General features: G+C 41.1%; 1 protein-coding gene across 20 annotated transcripts in view; it reads right to left on the bottom strand.

The window, feature by feature from the left end:
- camk2d1 (calcium/calmodulin-dependent protein kinase (CaM kinase) II delta 1) overlaps positions 1-17,437 on the bottom strand; it is an 84,492-nt gene that overhangs the window by 40,770 nt on the left and 26,285 nt on the right. For all 20 annotated transcript variants that reach the window (XM_063901219.1, XM_063901214.1, XM_063901208.1 and 17 more), the window contains exons 3-4: positions 11,218-11,277; positions 2,735-2,789 (exon numbers count right to left, since the gene is read on the bottom strand). In XM_063901219.1, the coding sequence (XP_063757289.1) occupies positions 2,735-2,789; positions 11,218-11,277 (115 nt within the window). The remainder of the gene's footprint in view (positions 1-2,734; positions 2,790-11,217; positions 11,278-17,437) is intronic.

Genomic DNA, 17,437 nt, shown 5'->3' on the forward strand with positions numbered 1-17,437 from the left:
GTGACAGACCAAACACAGAGTGAGACGGCAGGAAAGAGAGAACATTGTCTGGAAATGATGATGAACCACAGATGCTCATTTCTGCATCTGGAGTGGGGGCTTGATGTTGTTGCTGGGTGATAAATCTCTCCAGAATCAATTAATTTTCATACCAACTGAACATAAAGAAGTTGTGCTCTCCGTGCCCTCATGTTGAAATCATGGTGGTACGGTATGTGGACATTGTGGATGCAGCTGGAAGAAGCTTCAGTGTGTTTCCATGAGGCCATGGACAAGAGCCAGAGAGATGCTCTGTGCAACGCCAAATCAAGTTGAGGTGCAGCAGCAAATGTGTATCTACAGTATATACATGTATGTATGCCTATGGGAGCAATTTTATGGCTAAGAATCTTATCTCCCCAAGGACACTTGGACACGCAGACTGCAGAAACTGAGGATCGAACCACTGACATCCTGATGGGTAGATTCCCCCTTCGCCTCTTCTGTCCTCTCATCTCTTTTGTTTATTAATTCTACCCATATTACACTGTTATTATACCCATATTACACATGGACACAGCCCGTAAATCACTGCATCCCCCAGAATACAGAAACCATTTAAGGGTTTAATCCAGAATATCTCTAAATATTTATATTTGATTTTTGGGTGTATATGTCAATGTGAATTTATTTGCCAATAATTTTTCGTACCAGCTAATATTCTGAATCTTTAAAGTAACTAGTAACTAATTTTGTTAAATAAATGTAGTGGAGTTAAAGTGAAATATTGGCTTCCAAAATGTAGTGGAGAAGAAAGGCAAAGTAAAATAAAAATACTTAGGTTAAGTACCTGAAAAATCATACTCAATACTTTCCACCACTACATTTCAGTATGAGTAAATGTACTTTAAGGTGTTATTTACAGCTCCTTGAATATTGGACATGCCATAGTAGGGAAAGCGTGTGTGTAAATGAGTAGTTTAGTATATGAGTGAACAGACGGATCTTTGAATCTGTTCTCTGAGGTATATCTCCCTGTGTGAGGCGCTGCTCCTGGCTCAGTGTGTATCCTGTATCCGTGTGTCTTTATGGGTTTGTGTGCAACGTGAGAACACAGAGAGTGAAGAGAGAGCACACAGCGCTACTGAAACAGATGGAGTAGAGGAGGTGATCAAGCCATATCTGATCTCCCATGAGGCCTCAGTGACAGGAGGCTGTCAAATCTCCTGCGCAGGAAGTGTGTGTGTGTGTTCTGTTCATGTTTAACTAGTATATCTAGGAGTGATCTTTGGTAACAATTTGACTTCCAAAACCATATCGTTGAAGACTGAAAAATAACACCTTGGAATTTAAAGGTCCCTATTATGCAAAATGCACTTTTTGATGTCTTTTATATATATATATACAGAATATGTGTACCCGGTGTGTAAGGAGACTCACAAAGTCTCAGAAAAAATACAACCCTCTCTCTTTTCCTCCTTAACCACATCTCTAAAAACGGGGGTACAAACGAGCTGATCCAGATTTGCTTCAGATATGATGTCACATCGTAAATGTGGGCTGGCTTTAGATTGAACTCCTGGCAACGTCCCGCCCCCTGGGTGACACATCTCAACCTATCGTCCCCCATATACAGTCGCGAGCTGAATCCCCTTCCCCAGCACCTCTGTGTGTGTGTGTGTGTGTGTGTGTGTGTGTGTGTGTGTGTGTGTGTGTGTGTGTGTGTGTGTGTGTGTGTGTGTGTGTGTGTGTGTGTGTGTGTGTGTGTGTGTGTGTGTGTTCAGCAGGATGTCTGCAGGAGGGACTTAGAGTTGTTGTTTATATAATACATATAATGTCTCTGTTCTAGTGGTGAACACTGAGACGTGTTTCAGAAATAATGCTGGATGTGGTTTGGAACAGAATATGGGGTTTAACCACGGCAGAGTTTAGCTGAGTTACTCTGTTAGAAACTTCTCTCTTCAGACAGAGAGCTGCGTGACGCTCCAAACGGGCGTGGCCAGCTTCAGCTCAGCTTTAAAGCTACAGTCACAGAATCAGCACTTCAGGAACAGGGCTGAAATAGAGGGGGATGAGGGATGCTACAATGGGGGGATCTGTTTGGTTTGAGCACAACACTTCACAGACATGGTTTGTATAGATATTGCCCTACAATATATTGTTCAAATATAGCATAAAAGGAGACCTTTAAACATATTAGGAACTCATTAACAACAGAAGCACCAAAGAAATGTGCGCGCCATCATTTACTCACATCCAATATTGTGTTACCTTCCCTAAACGCAGATTGAACCCACTGAGGCTAACTTGTGCCATATATTTTACAGCCATCACACATTGGAATCTGCTTCCAGCGGATCTTCAAACCTGTGCAGATTTCCATACTTTTCCCGTCAAACAAAAAACTGGATATTGGGCGACAGGTCTTGCCAACATTCATTTGACTGTAATTTGAGATGTTAAATAAGTGTAAAGATTTAGTTATTTATGACAAATGTAATAGTATTTATATATTTACATCTATTTTATCTGTTAAATTGTTAGTGTGAGAGGCAATAGGAACTGTTTTAATGTTTGGTACTGTATGTGTTCCTGCCCAGGGACTGCAGGATGGAAGTGAGCTTTTAGCTTTAATCTGTCATGTTCCAGTTCTGAAATGTTATGTATTTGTATACATACATATATATAATTATTTAAAAAAGGTGTTTAAAATGTGCATTAATGTGGTGTGAAAATAAAAAAACCCTGCACTTACAAGTCAAACACCAGATAGTGGAATCCTTCCTCTGATATGCTGTCATGGAGCCGCACTGTGGGAGGAAGGCAGAGGTTAGTCAGGATGTTGACTGCAGTTCAGAGTCACTCAGTCCTCTCTCAGCACCACAGGGGGTGAGAGCTTTAGACATCACTGGAGAGTGTAGCTGTTTCTAGATAAAGTGCTTTCCAGGAAATCACAGAGAATGTTCAGAATAAGAATCAGAATACTTTGTTTACACCGTGGTAAATTGGGTTTAGTTGCTCCATTTAGAAGATAAAACAAAATAAAATAGCAGATATTTATATAAACACAAGTTAAATATCTAAAAAGATCAAATAAATAGAATTACAATATTCATATAAAAATGAGTAAATAAAACATGTGCACATTGTACTACAATATATACAACAGTGCATTAGTATTATTTCAAAATCAGTTTTGTAACCAAGTAGGTTTACTCATACAAGGAATTTGCTTTGGTATAAATGGTGCACACAGAGAGAAGTATGTGTTCTCTTAACAATATTTACACATGACAAATACTATGTATGGTATTTCAATTGGAGAGCCGATTTAAAAGAGGTAGTGTGGAGCAGAAATGTGCAACGTGCAGGATTTACACTGCAGTGCAGTAATGCAGAATGTTTGAGGGGGGGATAAAGTGTCCTGGGCCTTGTTAGTGGTGGCGAGAGGTCCAGGGTGGGAGGGGTCCACCACAATCTCCCCTGGCCCCCTCAGGTCCTGGAGGCTTGCAAACTGAAGCTGCAGCAAAGGACAGAGGAGGGGAGGATGGACTCCCTGATGGAGGAGGGGAGGATGGACTCCCTGATGGAGGAGGGGAGGATGGACTCCATGAAGGAGAAGTAGAAGTTCACCATCATCGTCTTTCGCAGGTTACATTTCTTCAGCTGCCTCAGGAAGAACGTCTTCTGCTGGGCTTCTTTGGTGAGAGAGCTGATGTTCTGCTCCCACTTGAGGTCCTGGGGGATGATGGAGCCCAGGAAGTGGAAGGACTCAACAGCAGTGACTGTGGAGTCACACAGAGGGATGGGGGCGGGTAGGGCTGCATACTTCCTGAAGTCCGCAACCATCTCCACTGTCTTGAGAGTGTTGAGCACCAGGTGGTTGTCCCTGCACCAGGTCACCAGATGGTGCGTCTCCAACCTGTAGGAAGACTCATCTCCCCCAGAGATGAGTCCGATGAGGGTGGTGTCGTCAGCGAACTTCAGGATTTTGACAGACTGGTGACTGGAGGTGCAGCTGTTGGTGTACAGGGAGAATATCAGAGGGGAGAAAATGCCGCCTTGAGGGACACCAGTGGTGATGGTCAGGGAGTTAGAGACGCGTTTCCCAAGCCTTACGTGCTGGAGGGGGTCCGTGATGGTTTTGAGGTGGGACAGGACAAAGCGCTCAAAGGACTTCATTTTTCTTGCGTCATTTTCCATTTAACGCCAGCACAATGCAGCTTTAGGAGCCATTTTGGAAAACTCAGATACAGCTCATTTGGGCTCTCTGATTTAATAGCACACAATGATTGATTTAGGTTTATGACGCAATACATCATCTTCAGACATAATTGGTAATTCAAGAGACTGAACGAGTGAGACTCTACAAATGTGAAGTCTGTGTGCTTCTAGAAATAGCTTATTCAATGTTCAGTGCTCAAGAAACGTGTGAGAAAACAGCCCATAGTAGGAGAGGGTGGATGAAAGATTTCAAAGTGAGATCCCCCTGTAGATATTCCCTAACGTCTCTGTTAGTGAGTCTCCTGATTGACATCTGAGATCCATCAGCACCACGATGACCTTGGAATAATGAGGGCTTTCCCTGCTGGATGATGTGTGGAATAGTAATGCAACACTCTCTGCTCAGTGACTTTGTGAAGAGAGACAGACTGGAGAGACGGGGCTCACAGGTGAGCTATATGAATCATCATCAGGTTTATTCTGGGATCAACCAGTATTCACCTTTCAGTGATGGAATGTACAGTGGGGCAAAAAAGTATTTAGTCAGCCACCAATTGTGCAGGTTCTCCCATTTAAAAAGATGAGAGAGGCCTGTAATTTTTATCATAGTTATACCTCAACTATGAGAGACAGAATGAGAAAAATAAATCCAGAAAATCACATTGTAGGATTTTTAAAGAATTTATTTTCAGATTATTGTGGAAAATAAGTATTTGGTCAATAACAAAAATTCATCTCAATACTTTGTTATATACCCTTTGTTGGCAATGACAGAGGTCAAACGTTTTCTGTAAGTCTTCACAAGGTTTTCACACACTGTTGCTGGTATTTTGGCCCATTCCTCCATGCAGATCTCCTCTAAAGCACTGATGTTTTGGGGCTGTCGCTGGGCAACACGGACTTTCAACTCCCTCCAAAGATTTTCTATGGGGTTGAGATCTGGAGACTGGCTAGGCCACTCCAGGACCTTGAAATGCTTCTTACGAAGCCACTCCTTCGTTGCCCTGGCGGTGTGTTTGGGATCATTGTCATGCTGAAAGACCCAGCCACGCTTCATCTTCAGTGCCCTTGCTGATGGAAGGAGGTTTTCACTCAAAATCTCACGATACATGGCCCCATTCATTCTTTCCTTTACACGGATCAGTCGTCTTGGTCCCTTTGCAGAAAAACAGCCCCAAAGCATGATGTTTCCACCCCCATGCTTCACAGTAGGTATGGTGTTCTTTGGATGCAACTCTGCATTCTTTCTCCTCCAAACACGACGAGTTGAGTTTTTACCAAAAAGTTCTATTTTGGTTTCATCTGACCATATGACATTCTCCCAATCCTCTTCTGGATCATCCAAATGCCCTCTAGCAAACTTCAGACGGGCCTGGACATGTACTGGCTTAAGCAGGGGGACACGTCTGGAACTGCAGGATTGAAGTCCCTGGCGGCGTAGTGTGTTACTGATGGTAGCCTCTGTTACTTTGGTCCCAGCTCTCTGCAGGTCATTCACTAGGTCCCCCCGTGTGGTTCTGGGATTTTTGCTCACCGTTCTTGTGATCATTTTGACCCCACGGGGTGAGATCTTGCGTGGAGCCCCAGATCGAGGGAGATTAGCTGGGGTCTTGTATGTCTTACATTTTCTAATAATTGCTCCCACAGTTGATTTCTTCACACCAAGCTGCTTACCTATTGCAGATTCAGTTTTCCCAGCCTGGTGCAGGTCTACAATTTAGTCTCTGGTGTCCTTTGACAGCTCTTTGGTCTTGGCCATAGTGGAGTTTGGAGTATGACTGTTTGAGGTTGTGGACAGGTGTCTTTTATACTGATAACGAGTTCAAAAAGGTGCCATTAATACAGGTAACGAGTGGAGGACAGAGGAGCCTCTTAAAGAAGAAGTTACAGGTCTGTGAGAGCCAGAAATCTTGCTTGTTTGTAGGTGACCAAATACTTATTTTACCGAGGAATTTACCAATTAATTCATTAAAAATCCTACAATGTGATTTCCTGGATTTTCTTTTCTCATTCTGTCTCTCATAGTTGAGGTATGCCTATGATAAAAATGACAGGCCTCTCTCATCTTTTTAAATGGGAGAACTTGCACAATTGGTGGCTGACTAAATACTTTTTTGCCCCACTGTAACTAATATAAGTACTTTATTGATCCCAAATTGGGAATTTTCTTTGTTGCAGCAGCATAAAAAAGGCATTGCACATAAGTAGAAATTAAAAGAGAAGAAATAAACAATTCTAAACTGTAAACATCTCTTCAAAAATGTAGAAACTTGTACTCTGCTTGAATATTTTCACATGATGCAACTTTATATACTCCACTTCATTTAGTGCATTTAACTCCACCACATTTATTAAACACTAGATTATTAACACAAAAATATTAATTAAAAACGACATTATCATACACTGCCTGGCCAAACAAAAGGTCACACTAATATTTGTTGGACCGCCTTTAACTTTGATTACGGCACACATTCTCTCTGGCATCGTTTCCACAAGCTTCTGCAATGCCACAACATTTATTTCTGTCTTGCATTCATTTTTCGCCACGATCTTGTTTTGATGACGGGAGATTCGAAACACTGCGCAAAGTCTTCTCCAGCACATCCCAAAGATTCTCACTCGGGTTCAGGTCTGGACTCTGTGGGGGCCAATCCATGTGTGAAAATGATGTCTCATGCTCCCTGAACCACTCTTTCACAATTTGAGCCCGATGGATCCTGGCATTGTCATCTTGGAACATGCCCGTGCCATCAGGGAAGAACAAATCCATTGATGGAATAACCTGGTCCTTCAGTATATTCAGGTAGTCAGCTGACCTCATTCTTTGGGCACGTTGCTGAACCTAGACCAGACCAACTGCAGCAACCCCAGATCATAGCTCTGCCCCCCACAGGCTTGTACAGTAGGCACTAGGCATGATGGGTGCATCACTTCAGCCGCCTCTCTTCTTACCCTGATGCACCCATCACTCTGGAACACGGTGAGTCTGGACTCACCAGACCCCATGACCTTCTTCCATTGCTCCAGAGTCCAATCTTTATGATCCCTAGCAAATTGAAGCTGTTTTTTCCGATTAGCCTCACTGACAAGTGCTTTTCTTACGGCTACACAGCTGTTTAGTCCCAATCCCTTGAGTTCCCTTCTCATTGTGTGTGTGTAAATGCTCTTACTTTAACTATTAAACATATCCGTGAGTTCTACTGTCGTTTTTCTACCATTTGATTTCACCAAACGTTTAAGTGATCGCCGATCACGATCATTCAAGATTTTTTTCTTACCACATTCCTTCCTGGAAGGTGATGTTCCCCACTGTCCTTCCAGTTTTTGGTAATGCGTTGGACAGTTCTTAACCTGATTTTAGTAGTTTCAGCAATCTCCTTAGAGGTTTTCTCTGCTTGATGCATGCCAATAATTAGACCCTTCTGAAACAGATCAACATTTTTTCCACGACCACAGGATATGTCTATCTACATGACTGTTTAACAAATGAGAAGCGACTCACTGCATCAGTTAGGGTTCAATAACTTGTTGCCAGCTGAAACATTATCACCCATGCAGTAATTATCCAATGGGAGGCTCTTACCTATTTGCTTATTTAAATCCAGGTGGTGACCTTTTTTTGGCCGGCCAGTGTATATTATTATAGGCTAGGACACCCATAAAGTCCTTTAAATAAACCCCACTTTTACTAAGTGATTTATACATTATACTAATAATAAACAACAATACTAATTTTCAAATGTATGTATTAGCTGCTGGTTTGTTTTCTTAATTATTTCATTTAAATGTAATATAATTTTTTGTGCAATGCTTCTCGACATGCAGCTGTAACAGAAACATCTACATTTTGTATTAATGAAGTACAGTATTTTCACACTTTAGTATTGCTACTTTTACTAACTAAAAAATCTGCATAATTCTTTGACTTCTGCTCTTCTTAAAATGTACAGTGTTAACTCAAAAACTGTTATTTATGTCTTCTGTAAGCCCCAAATACAATTATACCAGAGATAATAAATATATTAACATAGCATTATAAATAATAACAAGAGCTTTTCCAGTGCTTCTTACTTAAAGTAGTCTCAGATGTAACCGTTCACTACTAGAATTGTGCTTTCTCCTTTTCATTGTCTTCTACCTTTATCATGACGTGAGGAGGATAATGACTATTAGCCAGGGACACTTTAGCTCTGGAAATTCAGCTGGAGCTAGAAATAAAAAGCCTGCTTTTGACTAAGTCAGTCCAAAAGCAGGAAATATGTGAATGGAGATTTGCTTACTCTTGAGATGTGTTTTAGGGAACACATATGCATTGCTTCAAATGGATCCATTATAACTAAATAATTCAAGTTAAACATTTAAAAAATATTAAGCGTGTTGGTTAATCACTGGTATAATTGTATGTGGGTGTTTCATGAAATTAAAGAGCAGTATATTCCAACAAACTTAAAGAAACATGCTTTGTGTGTTTAATGGTTATCGATATAATTTACATTTCAATTACTTTACTTTCTGATACTAAAAGAAAAACTAAAGTCATATTAATCAATAATGTATTCTTTGACAATTGCGTTTATTAACACCTTGTTTTACTTTCATATATGTTTATCACAGACTGTTAATAGTTAAATATCATAATTAGCACCTAAACCTGAAAGGAAGGGCTCTATAAAGCCCTCTCCTTATCTTCAAGACATATGAAGGAGGTGCCATGTGAAACAGAATGAATATGTTGTTTAAAATGCTTAAAATCACCGTGTTCAATAACCCCGGGATCGGTTCTGGTAAGACAGGGGAAGCTAAACCTCTCTGAAATAACCCTGTTTTAAACTCCTCAATATCTGACACCAGAACAATGGACCAGCGACCCAGAACAAATCCAAACAACTAATGCTAGTTCTCACTGTGTGAAAGAGCCGATTCCGAGGTGGTAATTACAGCTCCTTCGGCCTCTGTGGCTCCCTGTGTGTGTGTGTGTGTGTGTGTGTGTGTGTGTGTGTGTGTGTGTGTGTGTGTGTGTGTGTGTGTGTGTGTGTGTGTGTGTGTGTGTGTGTGTGTGTGTGGACTTTATTTTTAGACAGCCATTGCATAGCCAGAGAATAGGATCATTGTATTATACTAATTAGTATTTAACTATGTGTCTTTAGCTAACTGTATTGTTTGCATTGACAGTGAAGCATCTCTCTGTCTCTATCGAGCGCTGTGTGAACATAAACATGTTGGTGACCTCACATTGTAGGGACTATTTTCACACTTGTCTTCCCCAAGACAGTAAGCTTGACCTGGCCAAGCAAGAGTTAATATTGGGGCTCGAGAGTCTGATGTCAGTGGTGATGGTTCAGGTAAGCATTTGTCCTTTGGGAATGAAAATCCCTTTTTTTATTTTTATCTCCCCCCTGGGAAAAGGTTTTACAAAGTTTCTGCATAAACTGAGGGTCAAAGATTTTCCAGCAGTATATGATGCTCTTAAAGAGGATTTTACATCTCTGTAACTGCAAAAGTTATCATGGCAGAAAGGATTTCTTTAACTGCCAGATGAATATTAGAAATATGACATGGGCAAGTGATCTACCAGGAAAGTGTGCTTGTATTTGAATGGCTAAAGCGGCACCATCCCAAGGGAAAGGCCTGGATCAGAAACCACATAAAAGGTTAGTCATGTTTTCCCTCTCCATTCCTCTCCACTTCTTCAGAGCCTTGAAGGTGTTATATGCTGTACCAGACCGTAAAGGCCTTTACGACATTTCTGTAAAATGTGGGTTTAGGGATATATACATTGATTTCCCCAAAGTGACCAAACATTGGTGTGTTTGTAGATGTAAGCAAAGAGCTTCTACATACAGCTGAGAATCAATGGTCATTGTATACAGCAATGATTTTTAACCAGTGTGGCGTGAGAGATCTTCAGGTGTGCTGTGGGAAAATGTCCGATTTCACTTCATCAGCAGAATAAAAGAATATTTAGTGTTGCACATCATTTGTGAGTGTTGAGTGTCTGTACCGCAGTCCAGCAGTGGTTCAGTCAGTAGGGGACTGGGAATCGTAGGGTCGCCGGTTCAAGTCCCCGAACAGACTTGAAATATGGAAAGTGGACTGCTACTTGGAGAGGTCCAGTTCACCTCCTAGGCCCTGCTCCAATACACCTCCAATCTCCCCTCCCCATTGCTCCCCGGGCGCTGCACAATAGCTGCCCACTGCTCCTAGTACTAGGATGGGTTAAATGCAGAGGACCAATTTCACTGTGTGTGCTCTGCTGTGTGCATGTATGTGACTAATAAAGAGGGTTTCATCCTCCGATTCTATCTTCTATCCATCTACAGTGTAGTGGGTGGTTAAGTAATGTAGTACTCTTCCATGTCATTGGTTGGCAGTAAGTTACGCATTAATGACCTTAACTTAAAACAGTAGAATTTAGTGATGCGTGGGAGAGGTTGCAGTGACAAGTCGAACAGCGATGAATAAATATTTAAAAAAGACTATGAGATACAGCTGTGCTTAAAGAGGAAATGTAACTTCAAGGTGGAAAGAGGCTGTAATGCGCCCTGCTGTGCGGACATCTCCTCCAGTCTATCCTGCTGTGCCGATTCTGGCTTAAGAATGATGTGTTGATTTGCAGTGGTTGCATTACATTTGGGACCAGCCACAACCGTGTGCGTGCACGCTAGTGTGCGTTGTAACTATTTTGCTGTGTTGGTGTACCGCAGCTTAACAAACATTATAAAACTACTGATGTACAGGATTACATGGATTGATGAAGATACATTTTGACTACTAGCAGATATATTATGTTGTCCAAAGCACTTGAACAGGTGAATCGTGTAGAGCACAAATAATTCATCTATGTTCTATACAACTACAAAACCATCTTGAGGGCTAACCCACAAAACTGTCTTCAGGGCTGAGCTTTGCTTTCTTCAAAACATATGGATATATATTAAACACAACACTTCTTGAGACATCATGAGAGGAATGGAAAGGAAGAGAGAGTAAATATAAGGGAGGACTAGTTACCAATGTTGGCGTGCTTCAGCAGGCGACAGATCCGGGCCTCCCGCTCCAACTTCTGGTGATCTGTGGAGAGAGAAGGAAAATATATCCATCACATCTGTACTCGTTCCTGAAGAGGGAGCGTTACTCTCAGTGAACCTCCCCCAGGATAAATAAAGGTTAAAGGGGCCATAAAATGCTCATTTCACCCTCTGCCTGAAACCAGAGCACAGTCTGCTCTGATTGGTTAGCTTGCCGGCTCTGTTGTGATTGGTCAGCGGTTTAGAGATGTCCCGCCCCTTAGCCTATTAGGTACATTGTGTTGAAGCGCTAGCCAATAGAAGCAAGAGTGTTACATAGTGATGTCATGATGTCTCAGAGGTAAACAAAGGAGTCCAATGGAGGCAATTCAGGCAGCGGGGGTGCCTTTGAAGACCATTTTCATGCACAAAAACCTATAGAACACACTACAGGAGAGGGAAAAGCATAAACCCTTTAATATAATGTTACTTGTAATACAAAGTTAGCTGGTCCAACCTGTAAGGCGAGGTTCCATTATAAGCCAATTTCTCATTTGAAATCTTGCCTCACGTCTTTTGAATATGTTATATGGTGGCAGTTCCAGGTTAAAAGCATTCAGAGCATTGGGAAAAGTGCTGACTAAGAGGATCAAGAAGTCCAATATCAATATTTAGAATAAAGTCTTTTCTAACACCACTAAGCCTCTTCCAAAAGAAATCAACCTATGGCAGATTCCTTAGAAGAGCCCTTTCTAACTTTTATAATGGTATTTTTAGAACTTTTAATTCAGTTACATGCAAATGATAAGTGATTTTCATTGAAATGGGTGATTTCAACAATGACAGGGACAAGTAGGACAAATGGGACAGGCTTCTGCTTCCAAATCAACAAGATTTAATCACACCGTCTCCAATAGCAAGTCGGATTACAAGTGTTTTATGCCACTCAGACCAATGGGATGTGCTTTTACAGGGTATGTAATCCTCATGGTCACTGTGTGAACTTCTCTCTCTGTTTCTGCTCCACATGCTCTACATCCGCTGCATGGCACGCTGATCATCTGTGACATAACAGGATTTACAGCCTGAGTGGTGCTCGCTCACCAGCTCCAGCAACACTGCAGCTCACCCCTCCCCTGTCTGTAGTTCACCGTCCTCACTGGCTGTCTGTCTGCCGTACATCTCTGTCAGATATGCAGCTATGGAGAATTAAATGTTTGATTTATGTATATTTGAACCGATTTGCATCAAACCTTAATATTCTTATACGTTTCATATACTGTGTTTCAGTAGAAGAACTGCTGAAGGTAATATGGCTTTCTGGTCATGGTCAAACTTTTTTATTTGTCGTTCAGAAAACGTAATTGAATTAATAAGAACTGAATGTCTTTTCCATGATGAGAAATTAAATATAAATTCAATTAACCCCCAATTAGCTTTATTCAGACAGCGTGAACAAACAGAAATCCCATTTTTATTCATGAACCCACACCAGGCATCAGAGCAGTCAGCTGTGCAAAGGAAGCAAACTCTGTGCTTCTGCATTGAAGGTTTACTGGGTGTTCAGATGAGGAGATGCGAGCAATCTTGAATGAGATCAGGTGGAGTTAAGATTTGTAGAACTTGTAGTCAAGTAGCACAATGTCTCAAAATAGCTCTGAGACCAAAACCTGGAATAGTTTCAGTTTCTTAGCTGCCCCACTGATTTGACTCAGAGTTGGGTTTTTCTCCATGTTCACTCACTGTACTTCCTGTTATACAGCAAACCAACTCACGCCATTATAGTTACTGTATGTTTTATATAGGTACGGTGTCAGTGGTGGAAAGTAACGAATACATATACTTTACTTAGTAAAGTGCATTTCCTTTGTATGCTACTTTCTACTTTTACTCCACTACATTTGGAAAGCAAATACTTTCCTTTTTACTCGATACAATTATTTCACAAGATTACTTACAAGTTATTTTGCAGGTTCATATTTTTCATTGAAAAATACCTGGCACTCCTTTTTTAACCTTTAACAGCTACAAAATCAAAATGTGAAACACGTTAATGGATCACTAATTATAACCAGTGATATCAGGGTTTTTTCTAGAAAAGAAAATTGTAAAAGGGCAAAAACGTCACTTCCGGCCAAAATGACGGCCCCGCCCACATTCCGGTGGCACTGAGCAATATTTGGTCGAGGTCCTCAGACATGAGGCCTTGGTTCGCTGCTGGACCATGGTGCACCCCACAGAGCATTCCAGTTTACCACTGAATAAAAACGCACAGCCATGGCTTGACGATCCTTTCCACCTCTGGAGTTTTTCTCTATCATCAAATGTGTGATTTGATTCGATACGCACAGGAGCTGTCCCATTTCCAAAACCTAGATGAGCTCTACAACATCGCCATCAGGAAGAGGAAAACGAGGACAGCAGCTATTTTCAAAGCAGGCAACCGATCAAATGAGCAGCCTTCACACCGTTCTGTCAAGCAGCACATCTGTTACACATCCAGCTGCTGCAGGTTCAATAACTCCAAAAATAAAATATACATTACATGATATAATTGGCAAAGAGCGTTTATTTTAAGCTACTAACTCTTGGTCACTGAATACGTGTTGAAAAGAGCTCTGTCATTTCTCACCACTTTCCTGTGATGTTTTAAAGAAATAGGTGAGTAATGGAGTTTGGTGCCAGGAGACTGAGTGAATGTGACAAAAGAAAGACAGAAGGAAACGCATCCCACTGCCACACATCCTAATGCTTTTTATTTTCTTTATTCCCTCTGACAACCAATCTTTTCTCATTTCCTGGCTCTCGCCTTTGATTGCTCACTCCAGCAGACTGAGTCCGTTCAGGTGACGCCAGCATCCAATCAACAGGAATGCAAAACATAATAAAGATCACAAGGATAGGGAAATAACTGAATATGTATGACTAATGTTCTGGCAGGTTCTCAGTGTGTATACCGTTAGGAGCTGTTGTTGAAGGTTAACTGTAACATCTCAAACAAGAACTTGTCTGGCCACTCAGTGATTTGTGGGATACCCCAAGGTGCCATCCTAGGTCCTATACCGTTACATTTTGATATGTAAATCATTTCAACAGCTGGTATAAAACAAGTGTAAGAGCAGAATTAATATGTCTTTCAAGCAATGAGTCAATAGCTATTCTGAAATTGAAACTTTTTTGAAAATCAATGAATCCCCAAATGTTAAATATGCTCTGGTGTTGGTCAAAAGATTTAATATGATACATATTTGTACCTTTCTTCTTATCCTAAAAATCCTAACTATCAACTCTTCATGAGAGTTATGATCCCTCCTTTCAAGTAAGGAAACTAAAATCAATTGTAAAGGCAATATAGCTCTTTAAGCGGAACTGCTTTTTATGTTGTTTTAAAATCTCAAATCTCTCACATTCTGATTGGTTGATCGAATTGTTGTCCATACAGAGGTTCAGGACAGGGAAAACTAATGTGCTTTAATCCAAAGAAAGTAGAGAAAAGTATATGATGTAAATGTTACCCAATGTACACCCCTAAGGTGCATGTTCCAAACTTGGGAAGGAAGCAGGGAAACATGGATATGACTCTCTTGCAGCTGGGGAAAATAATAAGTGTTCGTGGAGGTGGAAACCCAAAACATGCAGGGGGTTTTAAAGCAGAGTTTTCGCTAAACTCAACACACAACTGCTCAAATCAGATAGAGCAATTCAAAAGCTCTTTCCAGCATCGCACCACTGATCCTCGTTTCCTCCAAGAATGGCAGGGTGCCCAGACACACAGCCTTAGACAAACCTGAGCTCAAGAATAAATTAATAATTTGAGGGATGTAAACAAGATTCTCACTGATGATGTGCCTATCTTCATTGTGCAGTCCCACAGAGAGGAAGTAAGCTGAATCACATTTCTATTCAAACACATGCGCTGACAATGATCATTAGCAATCACAATCATCATGGCCTTATTCTCTGTTGGAGCTCTGCAGCAGACTCGGGGGTGTGGGTGTAATTGGAGGCATTGTAATGAGAGGGCCCTTTCAAAATGAAATTAGCTGTAGCTAGCTCGGATTCTTTATGTTTGCTTGCGCCTACAAGCATGTGTGTGTTGTCTGTGAATATTATGCTGATGGAGAGAGAAAGGAAAGGGGGTAAAGCTGAGGTCAAAGGGGAGAAAACACTGACCAGATGCCTCAACTCAGTGTTAAGAACATGGATGGTGGCTGTCTGGGCACACCATGCATTTGGCTCAAAGCACATGTAGTCACTGCTATGCTGATTGTTGGGTGTGTGTGTGTTGCCTGCTTGTTCATTCACCTCACCTGTTTCCTTTCATTCCTCCTGGTACCACATCTGACTGCTTACCCTGAGGAAATCCCTGCATCTCTGATCTTGGCAAAACTTCAAGGTAGTGTTGTCACCATACCAACATTTTGGTTTCGATACCAAGGCAAGAACTGCGATTCCTTTTTCAATACTTTTCTTAAAAAAGGGGAAACCGTCTTAAATGTCATTATTGTGCTTTATATAAAACCTGGGGGGGAAAAGCAGTCAAACAAACTACTTATAGTAGATGAACTACATTATTCAAAAGTTTACATTAACTTTGGATAATGAACTCTCTCCCTCTCCTGACAGACGACAAAGGATGCCCTGTATTTTGTGAAATTGGAAAAAATGAAACACTGTATTAGGGGCTCAGACTTAAAGTTCACAAACAAGTGGCTACCATTCATAGAACATGTTAAGTCCCTCCAGTTGGAGTCCATCCTCATTGGCTGAGTCGCCCCCCTGTACCGCAACAGCTCACAAAATGTCTTTTAATGATTTTTTAAAATGTATTTACTTTTTTAAAATGATTTTTGTTTGTTTTTGTTTTGTATTTCATTATTGTTTAATTGTATGGATGTATTGTTTCTTGGGGTTGTCTTGTTAGCAATTGCAGGGTTAATATATTGTATTGCTGCTGTCTTTGTGTTTTGAATATCTCGAAAATAAATAATATATAAAAAAATTACGAATGCGTTGTCGCAGATGAAATAACCAAACATGGATACACACATTACAATAGATTCATTCCTACTGTTTAGGGTGGGAGAAACTGACACAGCTCACAGGAAGAATAACACCCTTATCCTGGTCTGTGCTTCAGAGATTCTGTTTCTTTTTGTTCGGGTGAGACAGTCTTCCTTTTGATGCAGGCAACGAGAGCAGCAGTGCTACATAAGAATGCTTCATCTGAATTGTTTGTCAGATCACCTCACATTGTCTGAATTCCAAACGGCTTTGCTGGACACAATTTTGAAGCCCCTTCAGGCCTTCTGTTGGTTGAAGCAAGACATTCAGACAGAGCAGACACACTGTTGGACACACAGCATACAAAGGGGTATGGGATCCAGGTTTATATGTGTAGCCTCTACACTTCAATGGTTACTTTTATTTATTGGACCATTTGATTTAACTTACAAAATCTGATCTATTGATGTTGATAACTAACTAAAAAATGGAGATCTTTATTATCTCTTGAATATCTGAAGGTTCCCACATTCATTTTTATTGCAATTGTAGGTTCTTGAAATATTAACAAAACTGTCTGTCGTATCAGAAATATTGTGATATTTTTCCAGGGCCATATTCTCCATCCTAAACACCCTACACTGCTGTGATCATGTCTCACACATGTCTTGATAAATATGTAAAAATGATACATGACAATTGTACCCCTCTACCTGTTCAAGTGCACCTGACCGCAGGGTAACAAAGGAATATATAACCATGGATGTGTCCACCGTCCTTCAAAACTAATATAGCCACACACAGCTCCTGTCTGTCTACACGGTCCCTGTATGTCCTGTTTACAATTCAGATCATATTCTGCTCCATCATCTCAGTCTAGGATTTCCCAGCCAAATCCTACTGTACAGTAATAAACACACTCGCACACACACTTCCTAACGCATACAGCAAATATGGCTCAGTTCTAGCCCAATCTCTGTGGCCCACATTAAGCCACAGAGGATATTCCAGAGCCGGGATTTACGCTGCATCAGCTCAGAGAGCACACAGAGACACCAGAGCAGCTCTACACTCAGCCGTCACACCGCTCGTCTTGCCATGGGGCAACAAGGACAGGAAAAGGAATGCAATAAAACATGTAAAAAGCTGGGGAAACTATGAGTCGGTATCTAAAGATCACATTTAAAAGCAGAGGGAGGCTTCCTCACAATGGAAACTCC

The sequence above is a fragment of the Eleginops maclovinus genome, chromosome 14 (genome assembly GCF_036324505.1).
Source record: "Eleginops maclovinus isolate JMC-PN-2008 ecotype Puerto Natales chromosome 14, JC_Emac_rtc_rv5, whole genome shotgun sequence".
NCBI lineage: Eukaryota > Metazoa > Chordata > Actinopteri > Perciformes > Eleginopidae > Eleginops > Eleginops maclovinus.